General features: G+C 38.5%; 2 protein-coding genes across 2 annotated transcripts; both read left to right on the top strand.

Annotated features, from left to right (window-relative positions):
• Positions 1–2836: 2836 nt before the first annotated feature.
• LOC307249200 (odorant receptor 131-2-like) lies at positions 2837–9936 on the top strand (the record flags this gene model as incomplete). Its single annotated transcript, XM_080025839.1, has 10 exons — positions 2837–3048; positions 3728–3866; positions 4096–4304; positions 4790–5006; positions 5312–5504; positions 6799–6894; positions 8019–8095; positions 8401–8485; positions 8875–9143; positions 9303–9936. 10 exons carry the CDS (start codon positions 2837–2839, stop codon positions 9396–9398), a joined length of 1593 nt encoding a protein of 530 aa, XP_079881965.1. The 3' UTR covers positions 9399–9936.
• Positions 9937–14237: 4301 nt separating this feature from the next.
• Positions 14238–16073, top strand: LOC307249199 (phospholipase A and acyltransferase 3-like; the record flags this gene model as incomplete). The annotated part of the gene is made up of 4 exons (XM_080025838.1): positions 14238–14252; positions 15011–15110; positions 15271–15539; positions 15933–16073. 4 exons carry the CDS (start codon positions 14238–14240, stop codon positions 16071–16073), a joined length of 525 nt encoding a protein of 174 aa, XP_079881964.1.
• Between the last annotated feature and the right edge of the window lie 1910 nt (positions 16074–17983).

The raw sequence follows: 17983 nt of genomic DNA, 5'->3' as shown, positions 1-17983 counted from the left end.
TACAGGCAGATATACAGCTGTGGAAAAAAATCAAGAGGTCACTTGAAATTGTCTTTTAAAATCTGCATTTCTTCATTAATAAAATTGCAATAAAAGACAATATTTTACAAAAAGACACACACTAAAGAAGACAAACGTTGGTGTATTTCTAATGTATCTTGCCCAACAAATTAAAGGCAATTAAAATATTTTTGACACCAATATTTAGTGCCTGGATCTTGATTATTTATGAAATTTTTTTGGTCATAACTATTCCTCTTCTCAGTCGAGTATTTTTTGTGGCTGTAGTTTTTCTAACTTTGGTTTTATAGCTTTAGTTGCCAATCTATTTATATCGATCAAGCTTTATTTACACTTTAAGGACACTGAGGTTTACTTCATGTACACACAATAAAATATGCAGAATCACAAATGGTAAAAAGAAAGGAGTAATAAATACATAGGGTCAAATTAAGTTAATTACTCTTCCACAGTGGCACGACCTGTCTGATATGAGACTTAACTTCTATGCGAATCAGAAATAAGCAAAAGATTTTCTGAATATGAAGGAAATTAATGTAATTCTACGTCTTATCTTTGTCTCTCTCCTAATGATCAATACAGGGATTCATAACATGACATCATGACCCACACACACACACACACACACACACACACACACACACACACACACACACACACACACACACACACACACACACACACACACACACACACACACACACACACACACACACACACACACACACACACACACACACACACACACACACACACACACACACACACACAATACTCCTTATAAACAGTATGAGACGACAGTGCTGCTTGATGAGGTCAGTGCCTCAGCAGGTGAGAGTTTAAAGTCCTGTCACTATCATTATTATTACTATGTTCATTTTCACATGTTGATGCTTCTATTAAAGTTAATGTTTGTCTTTGCTTCCTTCTCTTTATAAATGTGTATGAAACCTTTTCATAGTATTTTATAAGCTTTTCTGACTGTTGAAATTCTATTCTATTTATATATATTTAAGTGTAAAAAGATGTTGATCTTGATACATGAGCCATAAAACTAAAATATTTTCTTAATGTTAAATCGCACAATTGGAGTTTTTTGCTGGTCTATTGTGTTTCTCTGTTCTCTTCTTTTCAAATAGACAACAGACTGAATATTTACAAGCTGCTGAATTACGTAAGTCCTAAAGATTGTATAAAATGTATTAATATATGTAATTAATATACAATTATACTGTAAAATGGTTGTCTTACATAAGTTGTATTATAGTATTTCTAATGCTGTACATGTTACTGTAATCCCTCCCACTATACCATTGATGTTAAGTTGTTGAAGATTTAGCGATACCTTGCCAAACTAACAAATTGTGGGAAATCAGCATAAGGTTTTTTTTGGTATATTTTGTATTTTCTTTAAAGATAACAGTCAATATTTACAAGCTGCTGAATAAACTTAATCATAACGTGTATAAAATGTATTAATATGTGTAATTAATAATTAATATACATTTATACTGTAAAATGGTTGTGTAACATGTAAAATAGTATATTTTATTCCATACACATTAATGGTACTAATGCAAACACATTATTTGACTGTTGCAGTATCCTTTTTCAAAACAAAAGTCCTGCAAAACTGTGACAAAATGTAGTATATAAGCATCTAAACTTGGTGTATTTATTTGAGTCAATTGCAACGCCAAAACTAGAATCTTCTTGATGTAATTTTGAATGTTATTTATTCTGCTTTATCTTGAAGTGTTTTTTTACTCTGTTTTTACTGCAGATTTAAGAAATGAACGCCTGACAAAGTGTGAATGGGATCTATGTGCAAACAGGTATATTTAAAATAAGTCTAGATATATATCCTAATTGTGAATACCAAAAAGTAGAAAGTTTTAGCCTCATGCATTTTATGTAACAAACTATTTTCCTTGTAGTGCAGTTCTTTGTGACACTTGCTAACATTATAAGTTGTTTTATAGAAACATTGTACATGTCCGTGTAAAATAATTCATTGTTGACATGTGCAAAATGTTTGAAAACATATCTTTGTTGTGCACCTTGCAAATGTTCAACTTAATTTAGTCATATAACAGTTGATTCATACTAACATTACGATTTTTCCAGAATTTGTCAGTTTATTTGTTCCCAATGAGTACATATCGTTTTCTGTTTATATTTTAATTAGTGCTTTTTAAAAATTCTGCAATGTATTGGAATCATTTGGACCCCAGTCAAAAGCCTCACATTCCACCTATCTAGTTTTAATATAAACTATTTATCGAGTTCATGTTTGTTATGGATCCTCATTTTTATTTTTTTATTTATTTATCACTTGTTTTATATTTGGTTCAAAATGTCCCTGGTTGGTTTACTGTATAAATACAACACAACCATTGATGCCAGAGTAAAAGCATGTAGAACTAGCCTTTTCAGTACTAATGTTGATTGTATGTGGGATAAAAGCTGCAATTTGTATTTCAGAAAAGTTTATATTTTAATTTTTTATTTGAATATATTTCACAATATGAAAATGAATTCTCTCTCTCAGATGACATTAATTACCGTACATAACTTTAATTTTAATTTTATTTTTTATTATTTGCTAAATTTAAAATGTACAGCATGACAACGATAAACAAATACTTAACTAATAAAGTTTTGAGAAGAAATAGGTTAATTTTGCTATTATGGTAGTTTAACCCGGGGTCTCCAGGTAAGTTAAATATGTTCGTAAATTGAAAGTTATACTGTACTTGTGTCTATTAAACATCATATTATTGTGTGTATTCCTTCAGATTGTGAGGAGACAAAGATGTCTGTGATGCTGAACTCAACCTCCTCCAGCCCTGTGGATCTGTTAATGATAATAAGCGGTAATACCAGCCTTCCCCTGCCAGGGGGCGCTGTGGGCGTGCCTAAAGACAGCTTCACTAACGCGCTCACAAAGAACATAGTGGCCATGCTGGTGTGGCTCGTGCTCAGCTTCATCAACAGCAGCATGGTGCACACCTTCCTAAGGCACAGGTAACACACACACACACATGAGCACACGGGTAAAACACACACACACACACACACACACACACACACACACACACACACACACACACACACACACAGAACAAACATGATGAAAATTAACTATGTGCAGTACAAACTTGCAGCAATTTGCCAGTTAAAAAAGTACTTACGTTTCCTTACATTAAAAAAAGTTAATTCATAAATTGATGACCGAAAAATGATTTGTGCTGGCTTTTAATACAAGTTGATCTTGACACTTAAAATGTTGTTTTTACTCATGTTACTCATGTTGTTATTTTATACTGTGTTTTAAGCCTGTACAGCACATAAGTCAACTTTGGTTGTTTTAAAGGTGCAGTGTGTAGTATTTATTTGGATTTAACAGACTTGGTCAAAATTAAAGATAATGTTTTAATTAGTGCATAATTATTTAATAAATAAAAGTTGTTGTTTCTTTTATAACCTTAGAAATATCTACATAGGAGCGGGGAGCTGAGGCCATCATGTTGCATATCAGTAAATTCTCCCAAAGGCAGGGGTTAGCAAGGGAGCGTTACAATCTAGAACGTTCACTCTTGGATGCCACTAAATACTCCTTTAATACACACTGCACCTTCGAATGTGCTATATAAATACATATTGCCCTGACTTGAACTGACTATCTCTGTGTTGTTCCTCCCAGTGTTTTCTATGAGAACCCGCGTTACATCATGTTCATCACCATGGTGATAAACGACGCGCTGCAGCTGACCCTCGTCACAGCGCTTTACGTGGTCAGTTACATCTTCAGAAAGATCAACGCCTCAATATGCTGCTCACTGGTAAACACACACACACACACACACACACACACACACACACACACACACACACACACACACACACACACACACACACACACAGTTTAAGATGTGTCTCCTATCACAACTTTGAGAATCCATGATCAAGATATAAGCGGCCTATAAATGTCCGTAGTTTCATGGAAAAGATTTGAAAATTCATTGTTAAAAATATGCTGGAAACCCTAAACCATCACTATTGTCCCTTCAGATAATGACGGCGGTCCTCACCACGCGCTCCACTCCTCTGATTCTAGCCGGCATGGCCCTGGAGCGCTACATCTCCATCTGCTTCCCTCTGCACTACGTCCAGACGTGCACGGTGCCGCGCACGGTGCTGCTCATCGGGGTCATTCTGATTCTCACTGCCACGCCTCCAATCACAGACCTGCTCATCACCATAGTGCACGAGCCAATCAGGTTTGAAGCTACGAATGATGATATGACAACTATGCTCTAACCACTACACCAAGCTCACCCCGCCCCACCTCCGTTCATACTGTTTATTACAAAATGCAGCAGATATAAAGGCCGTTTCAGACAGTAGGCGTTGCGCTCCCCGTGTGAAGTGACGGACGGAGAAGCGCGATTCTGATTTTTCAACCGTTGCGTCAAAAAGATAAACAGTTCTGAACTATTCTGACAGCTCCTACGAGCGCACACATGCGTTCAATGTGCACAGAGGCGACAGTTCCACAGGACTGCGCCCGCTTATTGTTTCGCCAGACAGAACGCTGCGCCTTCTCTCTGCCCGCTCGCCTCTCCACTGAGAATGCATTAGCAGGGGCAACAAACGCCTCCCGTTTGAAACGTCCTGAAGGCTACATAATGCGGGTGCAATTACATGATGAAGTGAAATTGTATTAGATTTTGACATTTCTTATTCCACTATGTGTTGCTACAAGGTATTTCCACAGCAGCATCTTCTGTGACCACCCGCTGCTGTTCCGCCACGGCTCCATCTACTATAAGAACTGTGTGTTTGACGGGGTGTACCTGTCCTTCGTGTTTCTGACGCTGCTCTACACTTACTGTAAGATCATGATGACGGCGCAGGCTGCCTCGGCCGGGCTGGTGCTCGTCAACAGAGCCAGGAACACTGTGGCACTGCACGGGGTCCAGGTGGGTGTTTCACTGCAAGGCCACGGAGGTACATTAGGTGCAATAATTTTATAGATGTATGTGTTTGTTTTGTTTTTTTAATTGCAATTTTTGTACATGTTTGAACAATTTTCACCAAAGGCTTACCTCATGTAGAAGCACCAACAGTGTTGTTGCACCTCCTCAGAATTCCTCATGTGGGCGACAGAAGTTACACACTATAGCTTTACGGATGTGTGGCCTAATAGCTCCAAAACCAAAACTTTAGATACTCCATTTCTTTTTCATTTTCATGTGCTTATGAACTTTGTCCTTGTGTGTTGCAGTTGATGCTGTGCATGCTAGCCTTCGTGGTGCCCTCCCTCCAGGCCGCTCTCATCTCTCTCTTCCCTCGCCTCAGTCTGGAGATCCGCTACATCTTCTTTCTTGTCGTTTACATCATCCCTCGCTTCATGAGTCCGGTCATCTACGGCTTCAGAGACGAGCTGTTCAAGAAGTACTGGACCCGCTACCTGGCCTGTTGGAGTTGGCATAAAGTCAGGGTGCGCCCGCTGGTGCAGAAAGTCAATATGAACTTATAGGTCAAATTATAAACATTAGCAGAGGCGCTGTTTGCCAACGGGCAAGACAGGCACCTGATTGAGGCACCAGGCAAGTAGGAGGCCACCTGACAGACTTTAAACTACAGCAGTGACAACGAGGAATAATGCGCAACAGTTTGCAATGACAGTAGGCGACCTGACCTCCCTAAGGGGGCCCCACCTCATTCTACACACTTCAGTTGAAAATAACTATAATGTGCACTTGTGAAATAAAAAAAGTTTTAGTTTTCGAAATATTTTTGTTGGTTTCAGTTTATTTATAAAATAATGGTGATGAACGCTAATTTGAAGGGGCACTGTGTGAATTTCTGCCTAGAGCCCCAACTACGGCGGCCCTGAGGGTAAAAAACACAAAGAAATTTCACAAAACACTACAACAATAATGAGAACAAGACGACATTACAGATTCTGTTGCTGTCAAGCTAGACGACACTGTTTGGCTGTACGTACACTGTCAGAACTGTCAAAATAAAAGGGTTGTCAGGTGTGTATCACTCTGATGGAAGAATATAGTTCAAACTGATTTTTGATTTCAAAATAAAAGCTCCTGAAAATATGTTTGAACTGTGTTGGCAGCCTTACGTAAGAGAAATGTTTTGCCAAGTGGCTGCGGCTGCAGAGAGAACCTTCTCGATGATAGTGCAGCCTGCTATGAAGACAGGAAGGTGTCCTTATCCAGCGTCAGTCAACCAATGATATGCAGCCCTACCATTTTGTCCCATCCTTTGTGAGGAGGCCTGTTAGAAGCATTGATGAAACTAACTTACCTATCTTTGTCAAACAAAAGAAAATACAGGTTCTCTTAACTGACTCCATGAGAACATGTTTCAGTACTGATCTGAACCTTGTTCACATATTTCATTTTTGGTAAGTACAAATAAAAACTGAAAAAAAAAAATTAACTTTTTTAAGGAAAATGTTGCATAGTCAACCTTTAAGGTGAGAAACTGCAGGTGAATAGGGAAACATTTTAACTATTACAAATGTTTATGTTTGGATATATTTTACTACAATAATAATAACAGGTCTACAAAAGCCTTCAGTTGAAAAAACACCTCATTGACAGTTTCAATAAAAACAGTCTATTTTATTGTCTTTGTTGTTGTTACTGTCTATGTACTTTGGGCCTAGAAGTTTTTTTTAACTGTTGTTATAGTCAGTGTTTGGGGCGTGGCTACATTTTGATGTCTTGAAAAGATTGTATTGTAAAGGTCACAGCCTTAGGCTAAAAGGAACAACACATAATCTGATCGCTCACAGCTTTGGTTTCATTTCTCTGATATTCAAAGGACTCGTGGACGTTGAAGGTAAGAAAAGGCTGTCAAATGATTTGCATAAACTGAAATATAACAAATGTTTGTGATGCTACAGTGTTTTTATTGATGATGTAACCTGAATTTAAAAGCAGCCTTGTTAAAGGTAATTGGTCTGATGTGAACAGGCAAGTTCAGGGTGATCTAGTTTAGTTCATATTATTTGTTTCAATGTCTCATTGTGCCTGCCGTCATATTACTGAGGGAAGCTTAGTTATGTAAATAACTGAAAGGTTTAAGTCGCCTGAATTGTTTGGATAAAACTTTAAAACCAAATTTTTTCGGCAGTAGAATTTCTTGTTCACCTGTTGGTCTCTATTTTTCGAGGGTGACCAATTAGCTAAACATTATCCCTTACTTTCCTTTCATACTGTAAAAATTGCAATTCAGTCTGACAATGACTGTCCCATAATGATTGATAGGCCTACTCATTTATAGTGTTGGGCCAAATCTGAGTGGAAACTGGAAATATATTTTATTGATGATTATTATCTGTTAAAAAACTGACAATTTTAATTAAAAAGTCTGTGCTGTTTGTGGATATTTTTGATGAAAGTGAATCTACTTTAGTGAACCTGCAGCAATGTCTTAATCAGACACCTGTCACATGGAATGAGTCTCAACTAGTTCACCTTGATTGGTCTCATTGCCCTGACGCTCCAGTGGTGTGTGGGTGTGATCTACTGCACCTTTGAAAGGAATCTGATAGATTTATAGCCGACCACAATTAATAACAAAGTAAACGTCATACAAGATACCTTCACTTTTAATTGTCTGTTCAAAATAATATCAACCTGGAGGAGATGTGTGTGTTTGCTTATGACGCCATTTAGAGATTTTGTTTTGTTTTTCCTTGCCGTACACCATTGTTTTGTTTTGTAATGATTTCAGTTGAATTGTGTGCTCCATGCCATGTGCTATGGCCGTGAGCCGTAATAAATAAATGAAAAAAAAAAGAAACTTAAAAAAAAAAAAAAAATCCAATATAAAATCCTTTTCACTTCCCTTCAGGAAGTGTACGCAAAAAAATCACACAGATTCCATCAAAACACACAGAACAATAACCTAACCCAGTAAAACAGGTTTGTTATGTTGTGTGCTATGTTTGGTTCCCACAGGAGCTGAAAATCATCTGGAAAGTGAAACCAGTCTGAGTTTTACAGACGAAACGAACATCGACATGGCCAACGCAGGGGTTAGTAAATCATGACTGAATCAGAAGGATATTATTTATTAATTTCATTTAAAACATTTTATCGGTTGACAAGCCCCTTGAGATGCAGCATCTTGTTTCCGAGGGGGTCCCAAGGAAAACAAACAAGAGATAAAAATACAATGACACAAAACAAACTATTAAAGACAAACACATACACACAGGCTCTATATATTAGACCATTGTGATTTATTTTTGGTTGTTTGTCCATATAGGCTTATATTTTATGTCTCATTTAGAAGACTGATTTCTTTCTCTTCCAATTCATGCATTGTAATGGACCACAGAAAAACCACTTCTTCGAGTTCAACAGGGGTGTCGATCAGCACTGGGGCGGTTCTGATGGCAAAGACCCCGTTATTTACGGATGCCGTGAGTTTCTTTTCCCCATGTTGTTCTCCTGTCTTGACAAGCGTCCTCAACAAGTTTCTTACTCACACTCTCACCAACATAAATACTCTTTTTAATCTCTGCAGCTATCTGCACTCCTCAGCTGCATCTCACAGGCATAAATGCCACCTGAAGTGGTTTTTTTCTTTTATGCTCAAAGGCAATTTTTTCCACAATATGCACATGCATCTCCCTCCCACCCGCACACACAATAAACAGCACTGTGTATTGCTAAACATAGTCACTGGTATGGGGCTAATTATTCAGTTTTTTTTAAGACTTTTTTATGGATGTATGGTGCTAAATCAGATTGGGCAGTGTAAAAGTTTCTGGTGTGACAACTTGTATAAATGACAACAGTTTCTCTATAGCTATTGTCCCGCATCCGGACTCTGGCAGTGTGGTCGCTGGCCTAGCTGATACTGCCGATGTGAATAAAGACAAGCTGGGTGACGTGGCGGGAAACGTTGAGCCGCCAATCGACAGCAGCCAGGATACAAAGCACCCGCCCCGGCCGGCTGACGACAAAGTGAGGGATGCCGAGCAGCTGGTGGGCACAGAACAGCCGTACAGCCTCTCAGGGAAAAACTGTGAGCACTTTGCAAATGAGCTGCGCTACGGGAAAGCAGAGTCCCAACAGGTTGGTTTAAGTTCAGTGTTTACATGCAAGAAATTATAGTGGTAACAATGTCATGACATGTATTTAGCATATCTTTTGAATGGAGTTTTAAATGTCAGGAAGACTGTGCTCATCACATCCCTGCTCAGTAACCAAAAGCGGCATGTTTTATCTCTGCAGGTGCAACAGGTGGACGCAGCCAAGGTGATGGCAGCAGGGTCGGGAGTGGTAGCAGTGGTGGGAGCGGCGGCGTTGTTGTTGGCTGCGTATGTGTAGACGGCACAAAGCAAAACAACAACATGAACAGCGATTGAAGACCCGGGTCGCCTGCTAATGGGTTTAATTAACAAATCACCAGCAAAGCTTAACTTGCACCTGCTCACAGCAAATACTACTAATTTTATTAAAATCATTTACATGCAAGCATCTGTGACATTATAATCATTTGTATCTGTAATACTGTCATGTAACTTAATACAAGTAAACTAATTGTAAAATAGTTTGACCTGGAGAGGGTTTAACCTCCTCCTGTGTGTATGTATGCGACATAGATGGTAGATGGTTGAGGTAATTTAATATGAGGCCAGAATATTTAGGATAGGATAGTATGGGATATAATGGTTGGGATGCTGGGCATTTGAGGCTAAGATTGTGGAGAGAAAAGTTAGACAATGACGTAACTGAAAAAATCTACACACTGTTTTATGCAATTGTTGTTTGTTAATTCTAAAACATTGTGCCATCTGTGACATGACAATGACAAATAAAGTTGATTCTGATTAATCTGGTATTAATTTCCAACTCTCATCTGCACTAGACAAACTGATATTTCATTTTCTACGACAATGTTCAACTTAACCCTTGTATTGAAATGCCTGGTTGGTTGGTTTTGGTATCAATATCTGGTATTTTTCAGACTTTTTAACATTTTTGTATTAAAATTTCACTAATTTGACAAGACGAAATATGTTTGAATGTTAAATCTTTGAAGGATTTTTAAATTATCTAAATATTTATGAGATTGTGAAGGATATGAGATCACAAATAGTGATTGATTTGTACAGCTTGAAGAATTTAAAATTTAAAATGCAATATCAAATTAAATGTAGCCAAAATAGAAATCTGTACATGGAAATAACAAGATAATAACTGTAGTGAAATAGGATACTGTACATTTAATAGAATATTGTTAAATATAATTAAAGAAAGTATTAAGCGATATGTACAGATGTAAATTATGACTCATGAATAGTTAACGTTGTAAATATGTGCAGCATGAACATTAGCAACGTAAACAGAGATTTTAAAACAGATAACTGTTGCTAAGTGACAGTGATGAGCTTAGTAGCTCAGAAGTTCAAAAGTCTTATGGCTTGTTGGATGAAACTGTCCCTGAGTCTGCACATTATAACGCATTTATATCAGACTGAGGACATCTAGTGGACATGTGGAGGATAGCAGCGAGGCAGACATGGAAGTGGAAACTAGTTATAGAAACTATTGACTTTCAATTCCATTGTAAACATTTTATTTCAAATGTTTTTTTGGATTACATATTTGAAAAGAAGTGGGAAGAAGTATAAAAACATGATTTATCTCACTCTTTCTCCTTAGGTCAGGTGTTAATACCTGATCTAGCTTCCTTGTATATTAACCCCATAATAGATATTGACCCAGGGTTCCAAATGTTGTTGTATTTTATAATTATTCCAACATCTGAAACTCAGAGACACTGATTTGAATAGATTAATAACTGTTTTTTGTTACGCATTTTTGGGCTTTCTTTTTTGAGAATAATAAATATCACAACAAAAAAACTAAATACATCCATTTGGGGCATTACTGGGGGGCGTTTTTTGGTGTCACAACTCATGTTATCAGAGCTATCTCTCTCTCTTGTGTTGGTCTAGTGTAATGTAAAGTAACTTTAACTTTATTTGGACAGGGACAATGTACAAAATAAACATTAACCTTGTTTCGGACAAGGAGAGATGTAGCCTGTTGTACCAGGTTTAAGCAAATTGCAGTTCTGTGTCACACCGAATGACTACAGCAATTTCTAATCCTTTCTTCTAAAGAGAACTTAATGTATGAAGAAACATTCAACTTTTAAAAAGTCAATACTCATATTAAAAACATATTTTCTTTTATACTTGTTACTCTGATGTGTAAAGTTCTTTAAGAAGATGATGGAGAAGGTATATGCATGAACACAATGAGATGCACCACCACATGTTGACCACTAGATGGATCCATCGTTACAAACTTGCAGTAGGGATATAAACTAACCTATCTTTGTAAAATTAAAGAAAATACACTATGGGCCGGTTTCACAGACAGGGCCTAGATTAAGCCAGGAGTAGGCCTAATGTGGACTAGTTAAACTGGGACGTTTAAGTCACTGTCATGGATATGGCTTAAGTTTGGCTTAGTTTGTCTGAGACTATGGCCCAATCTAGATCCACCCCTTACACCCTAACCCTATCCACTATCCCTCCGTTTGCGCGTTCGCGGGGAGGGCCCGCCATATTGAGTGTCGTCCCAAACCATCGAGCCTCGAGTGTAAGTGGGTGATAAAGCCCTCGATCATCGAGTCTGCATCGACGTTGGCTCAGCCCTACGTTTGACACAGGTGTCTGCCAATCAATTATGTCCGGAATGGAGGAGCTAACTTACAAATGAGAGTTCCAGGGAGTTTGTTTCCCGAATTATAAATGAAACGTAGCTACTCTTACCTCAAACAGACATTTGATTGATTATTTTTATGCATAGCCCTAAATGACGGAACCGGAGGGTAGCCTACAATATCGGAACGAACATGTTGTTTTACACTGGTTGATTTGATTATGCCACTTGTCTGCCGTTAGTGTATTTTCAAGGCGTGGAAAAAGATAAAACGAAGCAGATGAAGAAAATGCCCACAAGTTAATAAGGGACAGTGATTATTATTTCCTTAAATTGTTAGTAAGATTTGTGTTTCCGTTACAGCCGATGAGGGGTAGTAATAGCGGCGGTGACGTCAGTCAGCTGGAGCGCATGACTTTTCTTATTTATGACCATATCATAATCATAATCATTAAATATAATGTCAAAATTATAAATGAGACAGATGTGAAATACTGATAATAATGAAGATAACCTGAAGTTGGTGTATTGTTCTCTTAGTAACATTTTAATTAATTGAATTTGTTGCAAATTGCGGCCCAACTATTTATTTGCTCAGTCCCAGCAGTATGGCTTTTAGATTCAATAACCGGATGGTTTCAAACTATTTTTTTAAGAGATTTTTTTCAAATTCATTAAAGTTTATTGACAGGATTTTTCTAGCCTCTGCCATTGTTTTTTCTCACAAGCAATGGTGTTTCTACTCCACTCCGGGTTTTTATGATCACCGTTGGACCAGCAGCATGTGCTCATGGGCAGGTGTTTACAATCAGGCTTACTTACCTTACCCCAGGACTTCATAGTCTCAGACAAACTAAGCCAAACTTAAGCCATATCCATGACAGTGATTTAAACGTCCCAGTTTAACTAGTCCACATTAAGGCCTACTCTTGGCTTAATCTAGGCCCTGTCTGTGAAACCGGCCCTAAATTATAATTGTTGTTGGTACTGTCTATGCATATGTATTTTGGGCAGCTTTTCAAGTAGGCAGTGAAACATTTAAAATAATGACACTGGTATAGTCAGTGTTTGGGGCGTGGCTACATTTTGATGTCTAGATAAGATTGTATTGTAACGGTCACAGGGTCAGGCTAAAAGGAGGAACACATCCTCTGATTGTTCACAACACAGGTTTCGTTTCTGATATTCAAACGACTCGTGAACGTTGAAGGTAAGAAAAGGCTTTCAAACCATTTCCATAAACTGAAACATAACAGATGTTTGTGATGTTACAGTGTTTAATTGATGATGTAACCTGAACTTAAAGCTGGCGCTGATCAAAGTAATTAGTATGATGTGAACAGGCAAGTTCAGGGTGATGTGTAGTTTTCTTTCAGAATATTAGTTTCAATGTCTCACTATGGGATGCCTTCCGTCATATTTCTCAGGGAAGCGGGGTTATGTAAATAACTGAATGTTTTCGTTGCCTGAATGTTTTAATAAGATTTTAAAACAATGAACCGAACGACTTTGTCCGCAGTATAACTTCTTTTCCACCAGTTGGTCTTTATTTTTTGACAGTGACCCGTTCGCTAAACATTAACCCTTACTTATGCCATTTACAAAGAAGGCAGGCTCCACTTTCATTAGGCCTAGCTCTTCCCTCTCCCACGTGCCTTTCATCAATTGAAGAATTACAGTGGGAATAGTGTTAAACAAAGATATTTATATGAGACAGGAAATTATAAACATTTGAGCTTCATTATTTTGTACGTCCGCAAGAAAAAATATATTCCTGTCATTCCAATTTTGCACATACTGTACTGTATACTTTAAAAAATTGCAATTAAGTCTGACTCTGACTGTCCCATAATAAAGGATAGGCATACTCATTCTAGGTTTGGGCAAGATAAAAAAAAATGTTTTTAATTGATGAATATTATCTGTTAAAAAACGGACAAATTAATTACTAGGTCTGTGCTGTTTGTGGATATAATTGATAAAAGTGAATATACTTTACTGAACCTGCAGCAACGTCTTTATCAGACACCTGTCACACGGAATGAGTCCCAACTAGTTCACCTTGATTGGTCTCATTGCCCTGTGGTTCTGTGGTGTGTGGATATGATCTACTGCACATTTAAAGGGAATCTGAAAGATTTCTAGCCGACCACATTTATTAATAAAGTAAACTTCATACAAGATACCTTCACCTTTAATTGTCTGTTCAAAATAATACCAACCTGTAGGAAATGTGTGGGGTTTCTTATGACGCCATTGTAGTTAAAAACTTGAGTGTCGAATATAAAATCCTTTTCACCTCCCTTCAGCAAGTGTATGCAAAAATATCACACAGATTCCATCAAAACATGAAACAATAACTTAAGTGAGTAAAACAGGTTTGTGATGTTGTGTGCTATATTTGGTCTTAAATATCTTGTGTTCTCAAAGGTGCTGAAAACCTGTCAAAGTGAAACCATTCTGAGTTCTACAGACGAAACAAACACCGACATGGCCAACGCACAGGTTAGTAAATCATGACTGAATCAGAAGGAAATTAGACCATTATAGTTCATTTTTGGTTGTTTGTCCATATGCAGTTTTATTGTATCTCTCATTTAGGCCTGTGCCACACATCCTGCGTCTTCCTCTGGAGCGCGTCTGTTACTGCTGCTTCTCTCTGGCTGTTGTCAGCCACACAGGCAACGTCTCAGCTGCTGCTGCAGTGCTGCTTCTAAAAGCCTTCTTTCTACATATAGTTCATAGATAATTCCCATTATTATGAAGTTGTTTCATGTCATTATATGATACATATCATTAATATTGAGTTTCGACATTAATCCGGGTGTCTCATTGCCTTTTTTCTTTTTCTTATTCACATTTGCGTTTGTGGGAAGTTTTATTTTGAAAGACACAGGAAATGGTGAAACTACAGTGAAAGTTACTAGTATGAAGTCAATGTGACTGTCAACAAAGTATTTCATTTATAGCAGGCTCATGTCTGCTCATTAGCATGTGTACCGAGCAGAAGCAGTCCTCTTCCTACAGGGCCAGGGCCAAGAAAGTGTACTGTTCTTGAGCACCGAAGGGAGCAATCGCACAATGGTCAAACAAACTAGATTGGCCGCCAATCGTGCTTGGGCACGGTGAGGAATGCTTTGAGTTAGTGCACCCTTAACGTCATCTTTATTCAACACAGATTTCGCAGAGTCCAGTCAGGTCAAATGTAGATGAATAATATGTTTTGTGTCCAACATTTCCTTCTCTTCTAATTCATGCATAAGAAACCTCAGAAAGGAGACTTGATCGAGATCTTCCGGAGCATGTATCAGCACTGGGCCGTGTATGTCGGCCATGGCTACGTTGTTCACGTGACAGAAAACTGTGAGTCCCCTCTCACCCCCATCCCACCCCAAACTCCAAATCCCAAACTCCAACCACACACACGCAACTCAACACAAAATATGTTGCATTATTTAGTGTGTGAAACCTGTAGAAATTACACCTGTTTCTCTCTCTTTCTGTTCTTCCTTTTTAACCATAGCGGATTTCCCGGGTGCCAGCTCCTTCAGCGTGGGTTCTGTCCTAACTGATCGGGCCGTTGTGAAGAAAGAGAAGCTGAAGGACGTGGCAAGAAACGACAAGTGGCAAATCAACAACATTCTGGATGAAAAGTACCAGCCCCTGCCGGCTGACAAGATAGTGATGAAGGCCTGTTCGCTGGTGGGCACAGTGCAGCCGTACAGTGTCTTAGGGAGAAACTGTGAGCACTTTGCAACTGACCTGCGCTATGGAAAACCAGAGTCCCGACAGGTTAATATTCATTCAGTTTCAGTCTTCTACATGCAAGACCCTGTATCAGTGAGAGGGTGTAGCCAGTGGATTCAGTGTGATGAGATAAGCAGTGTTGTGCCTGAACGCGTTCAGTGAACGATCGTTCAACAATACAATAAAAATAACGTTTTTTTAAGCCTGTCCATACACTAACATATTATTTAACCTATTTTATACTTATTTATTGTGTTCATGGTTGATAAAACATTGAGGCATAATTCGTATTGTTTCTATTCCGGTCCAAGAACACTGTTTAAACAGTGATATCTGTCCTAGAATTGAGCATAATTTGATTGGAGTTTTAAATGTCAAGAAGACTGTGCTCATCACATCCCTGCTCAGTAACCAAAAGGTGCACGTTTCTCTCTGCAGGCACAAGATGCAGTGGACACAGCCAAGGTGGCGGCAGTAGGGGTTGGAGTGCTAGCAGCGGTAGGAGTGGGGGCGTTGTTGGTAAATGCACTTTTGTCTGGAGGCCGCAAAAAGAAGAAGAAAAACAGCAATAACTATTGAAGTCCCAGGTCGCCTGCTGAGGGGCTCGAGTAACAGATTAGCAGCAAAGCCTAACTTATACTTACTCGCAACAAATGTGATTTAGCAAGAAATTTTGCCTAACCCAACCCTAAAAACATCAACACACTGCTGTATGCAATTGTTCGTTAATTCTAAATACTATAACTGCTAAAGAGAGGCTGCCCCTCAGTTTGCTTATAAAGGCTCTAGCTCTAAAAGATCTTACTGAAAAATTGTGTCATTTGTAATTTAATTGCCCAACTCTGCACTAGACAAGCTGATATCTTAGTTTCAACGACAATCCTTAACATAACCTTTGTTTGTATTGTAATGCATGGTTGGTTGTTTTGGGTGTTCATTTCTGGTATTTTTCAGACATTAGTATTTTTTTTAACATTTGTGATGAAATATGTTTGATCATTAAATATTTGGAAGATTTTGAAATTATGTAAATATTTTTGAGATTGTGAAGGATATGAGATTCACAAAGAGTGATGGATTTGTGCTGCTTGAAGAAAGTAGAAATAACATAAGCTACATGAATCAAATCCAAATGTCTGAAGTCTAAATAGTGATTCTGGTTTGGCCGGCTGCAACGTCTCATGTCTCCCTATAAGAATCAACATTTAAGAACCACATTTACATTCTAACGTTAACACACATAGACACACAAGTTAAAAGGTGTTTGGAACATTACTCACGTCACATTGGTCTGGCAGCCAATCTCCCGGTAGAGATGAGAGGTTCAAGCCCAGGCTCAGATTCGTACTGGCACCCAACACTTACTCTGGCCGTCTGTCTGCAGTGCTGTCATACAGAGATTCTGTTCGGGTGGAAGATAATTCTTAATTCAGCTGCCACGTTAAGGTTAATGTCATCTAGGTAGCTAGCAAGACTTGCTAAAAAAATAAGCCCCAGAGCTAGAGAGAAATACGCGCAAAACTAATTCAAGGTGGACATTATCTTAGTCAAGAACTTAATAAGGGTAAATATCTGGCCGAATAAATACCCATATGAATATGTGTGAACACATTGGAGCGACATACATGGTTAGATCACACTATTTAATTTAATTTTTTTCATTTAACTTTTATTTATACTCGCGAGATCAATTGAGGGGTGACCCTCATTTTCAATGATGTCACTAACATTAGGTTAGCTACAAGAAGACCGGGGCTAAATGTTAGCAGCATCAATAATTTAGATGAACAAACTGTGGTCTAATTTAACACTAAACAGTATTTATAGTTTATCTGAATGAAACACACATGGTTAATAGCAACTTACATTATAAATCTCCATGCTGTGCAGTCCAGGGCAGCGGTCTGAAGAGGAGGGAGAAAGGGAACAGCTCCAGGAGCAAGACGTAGCCGCGTAGCAACCAGCAAACCCCATAGCTTTCAGCTCGCAGTTAAGGCCAGGACACACCGGTCCGACTAACGACTGTCGCCCGAAAATGGAGTCTGCTGATTCAGGCAGCCCCAGTCTGCCCGTCGCGGCCAAAAAAGAGCCAAGAACACACCGAGCCGACTACTGACTTCGCTAGCCCTCCACCAATCAAATTGCTCCGACTGAAAGACTGCCCAACGCCGACTGAACATGTTCAATCGGCTGAAAAGAAGCCCGACAACATCTACGACGGCCGACGTCACCGAACACACCAAACAGATTCGTGTCCCCGCCCCCTCCAGACTCTCCGACCATGTCCGATGGCCGACTAGAACGTTTGTGAACTACCTTGATTGGTTAAACATTATAAATAGGTATTTTAGAGCGAGATCAAAAGGGCACCACATGATTGGTTAAAGTACAAGTGACGTATTAAAGCTAAGAACAAAGCCTGCATTCTAAATCTGAATTTTTCTAACGTAACTCAAACTGGCATGAAAATATTTATACTATAGATTGAC

Source organism: Ammodytes marinus, assembly GCF_949987685.1.
Source record: "Ammodytes marinus genome assembly, chromosome: 4".
In the NCBI taxonomy this organism is placed as follows: domain Eukaryota; kingdom Metazoa; phylum Chordata; class Actinopteri; order Uranoscopiformes; family Ammodytidae; genus Ammodytes; species Ammodytes marinus.
The sequence above is the reverse complement of the archived record's forward strand: the minus strand, read 5'-3'. Positions and strand labels throughout refer to the sequence as shown.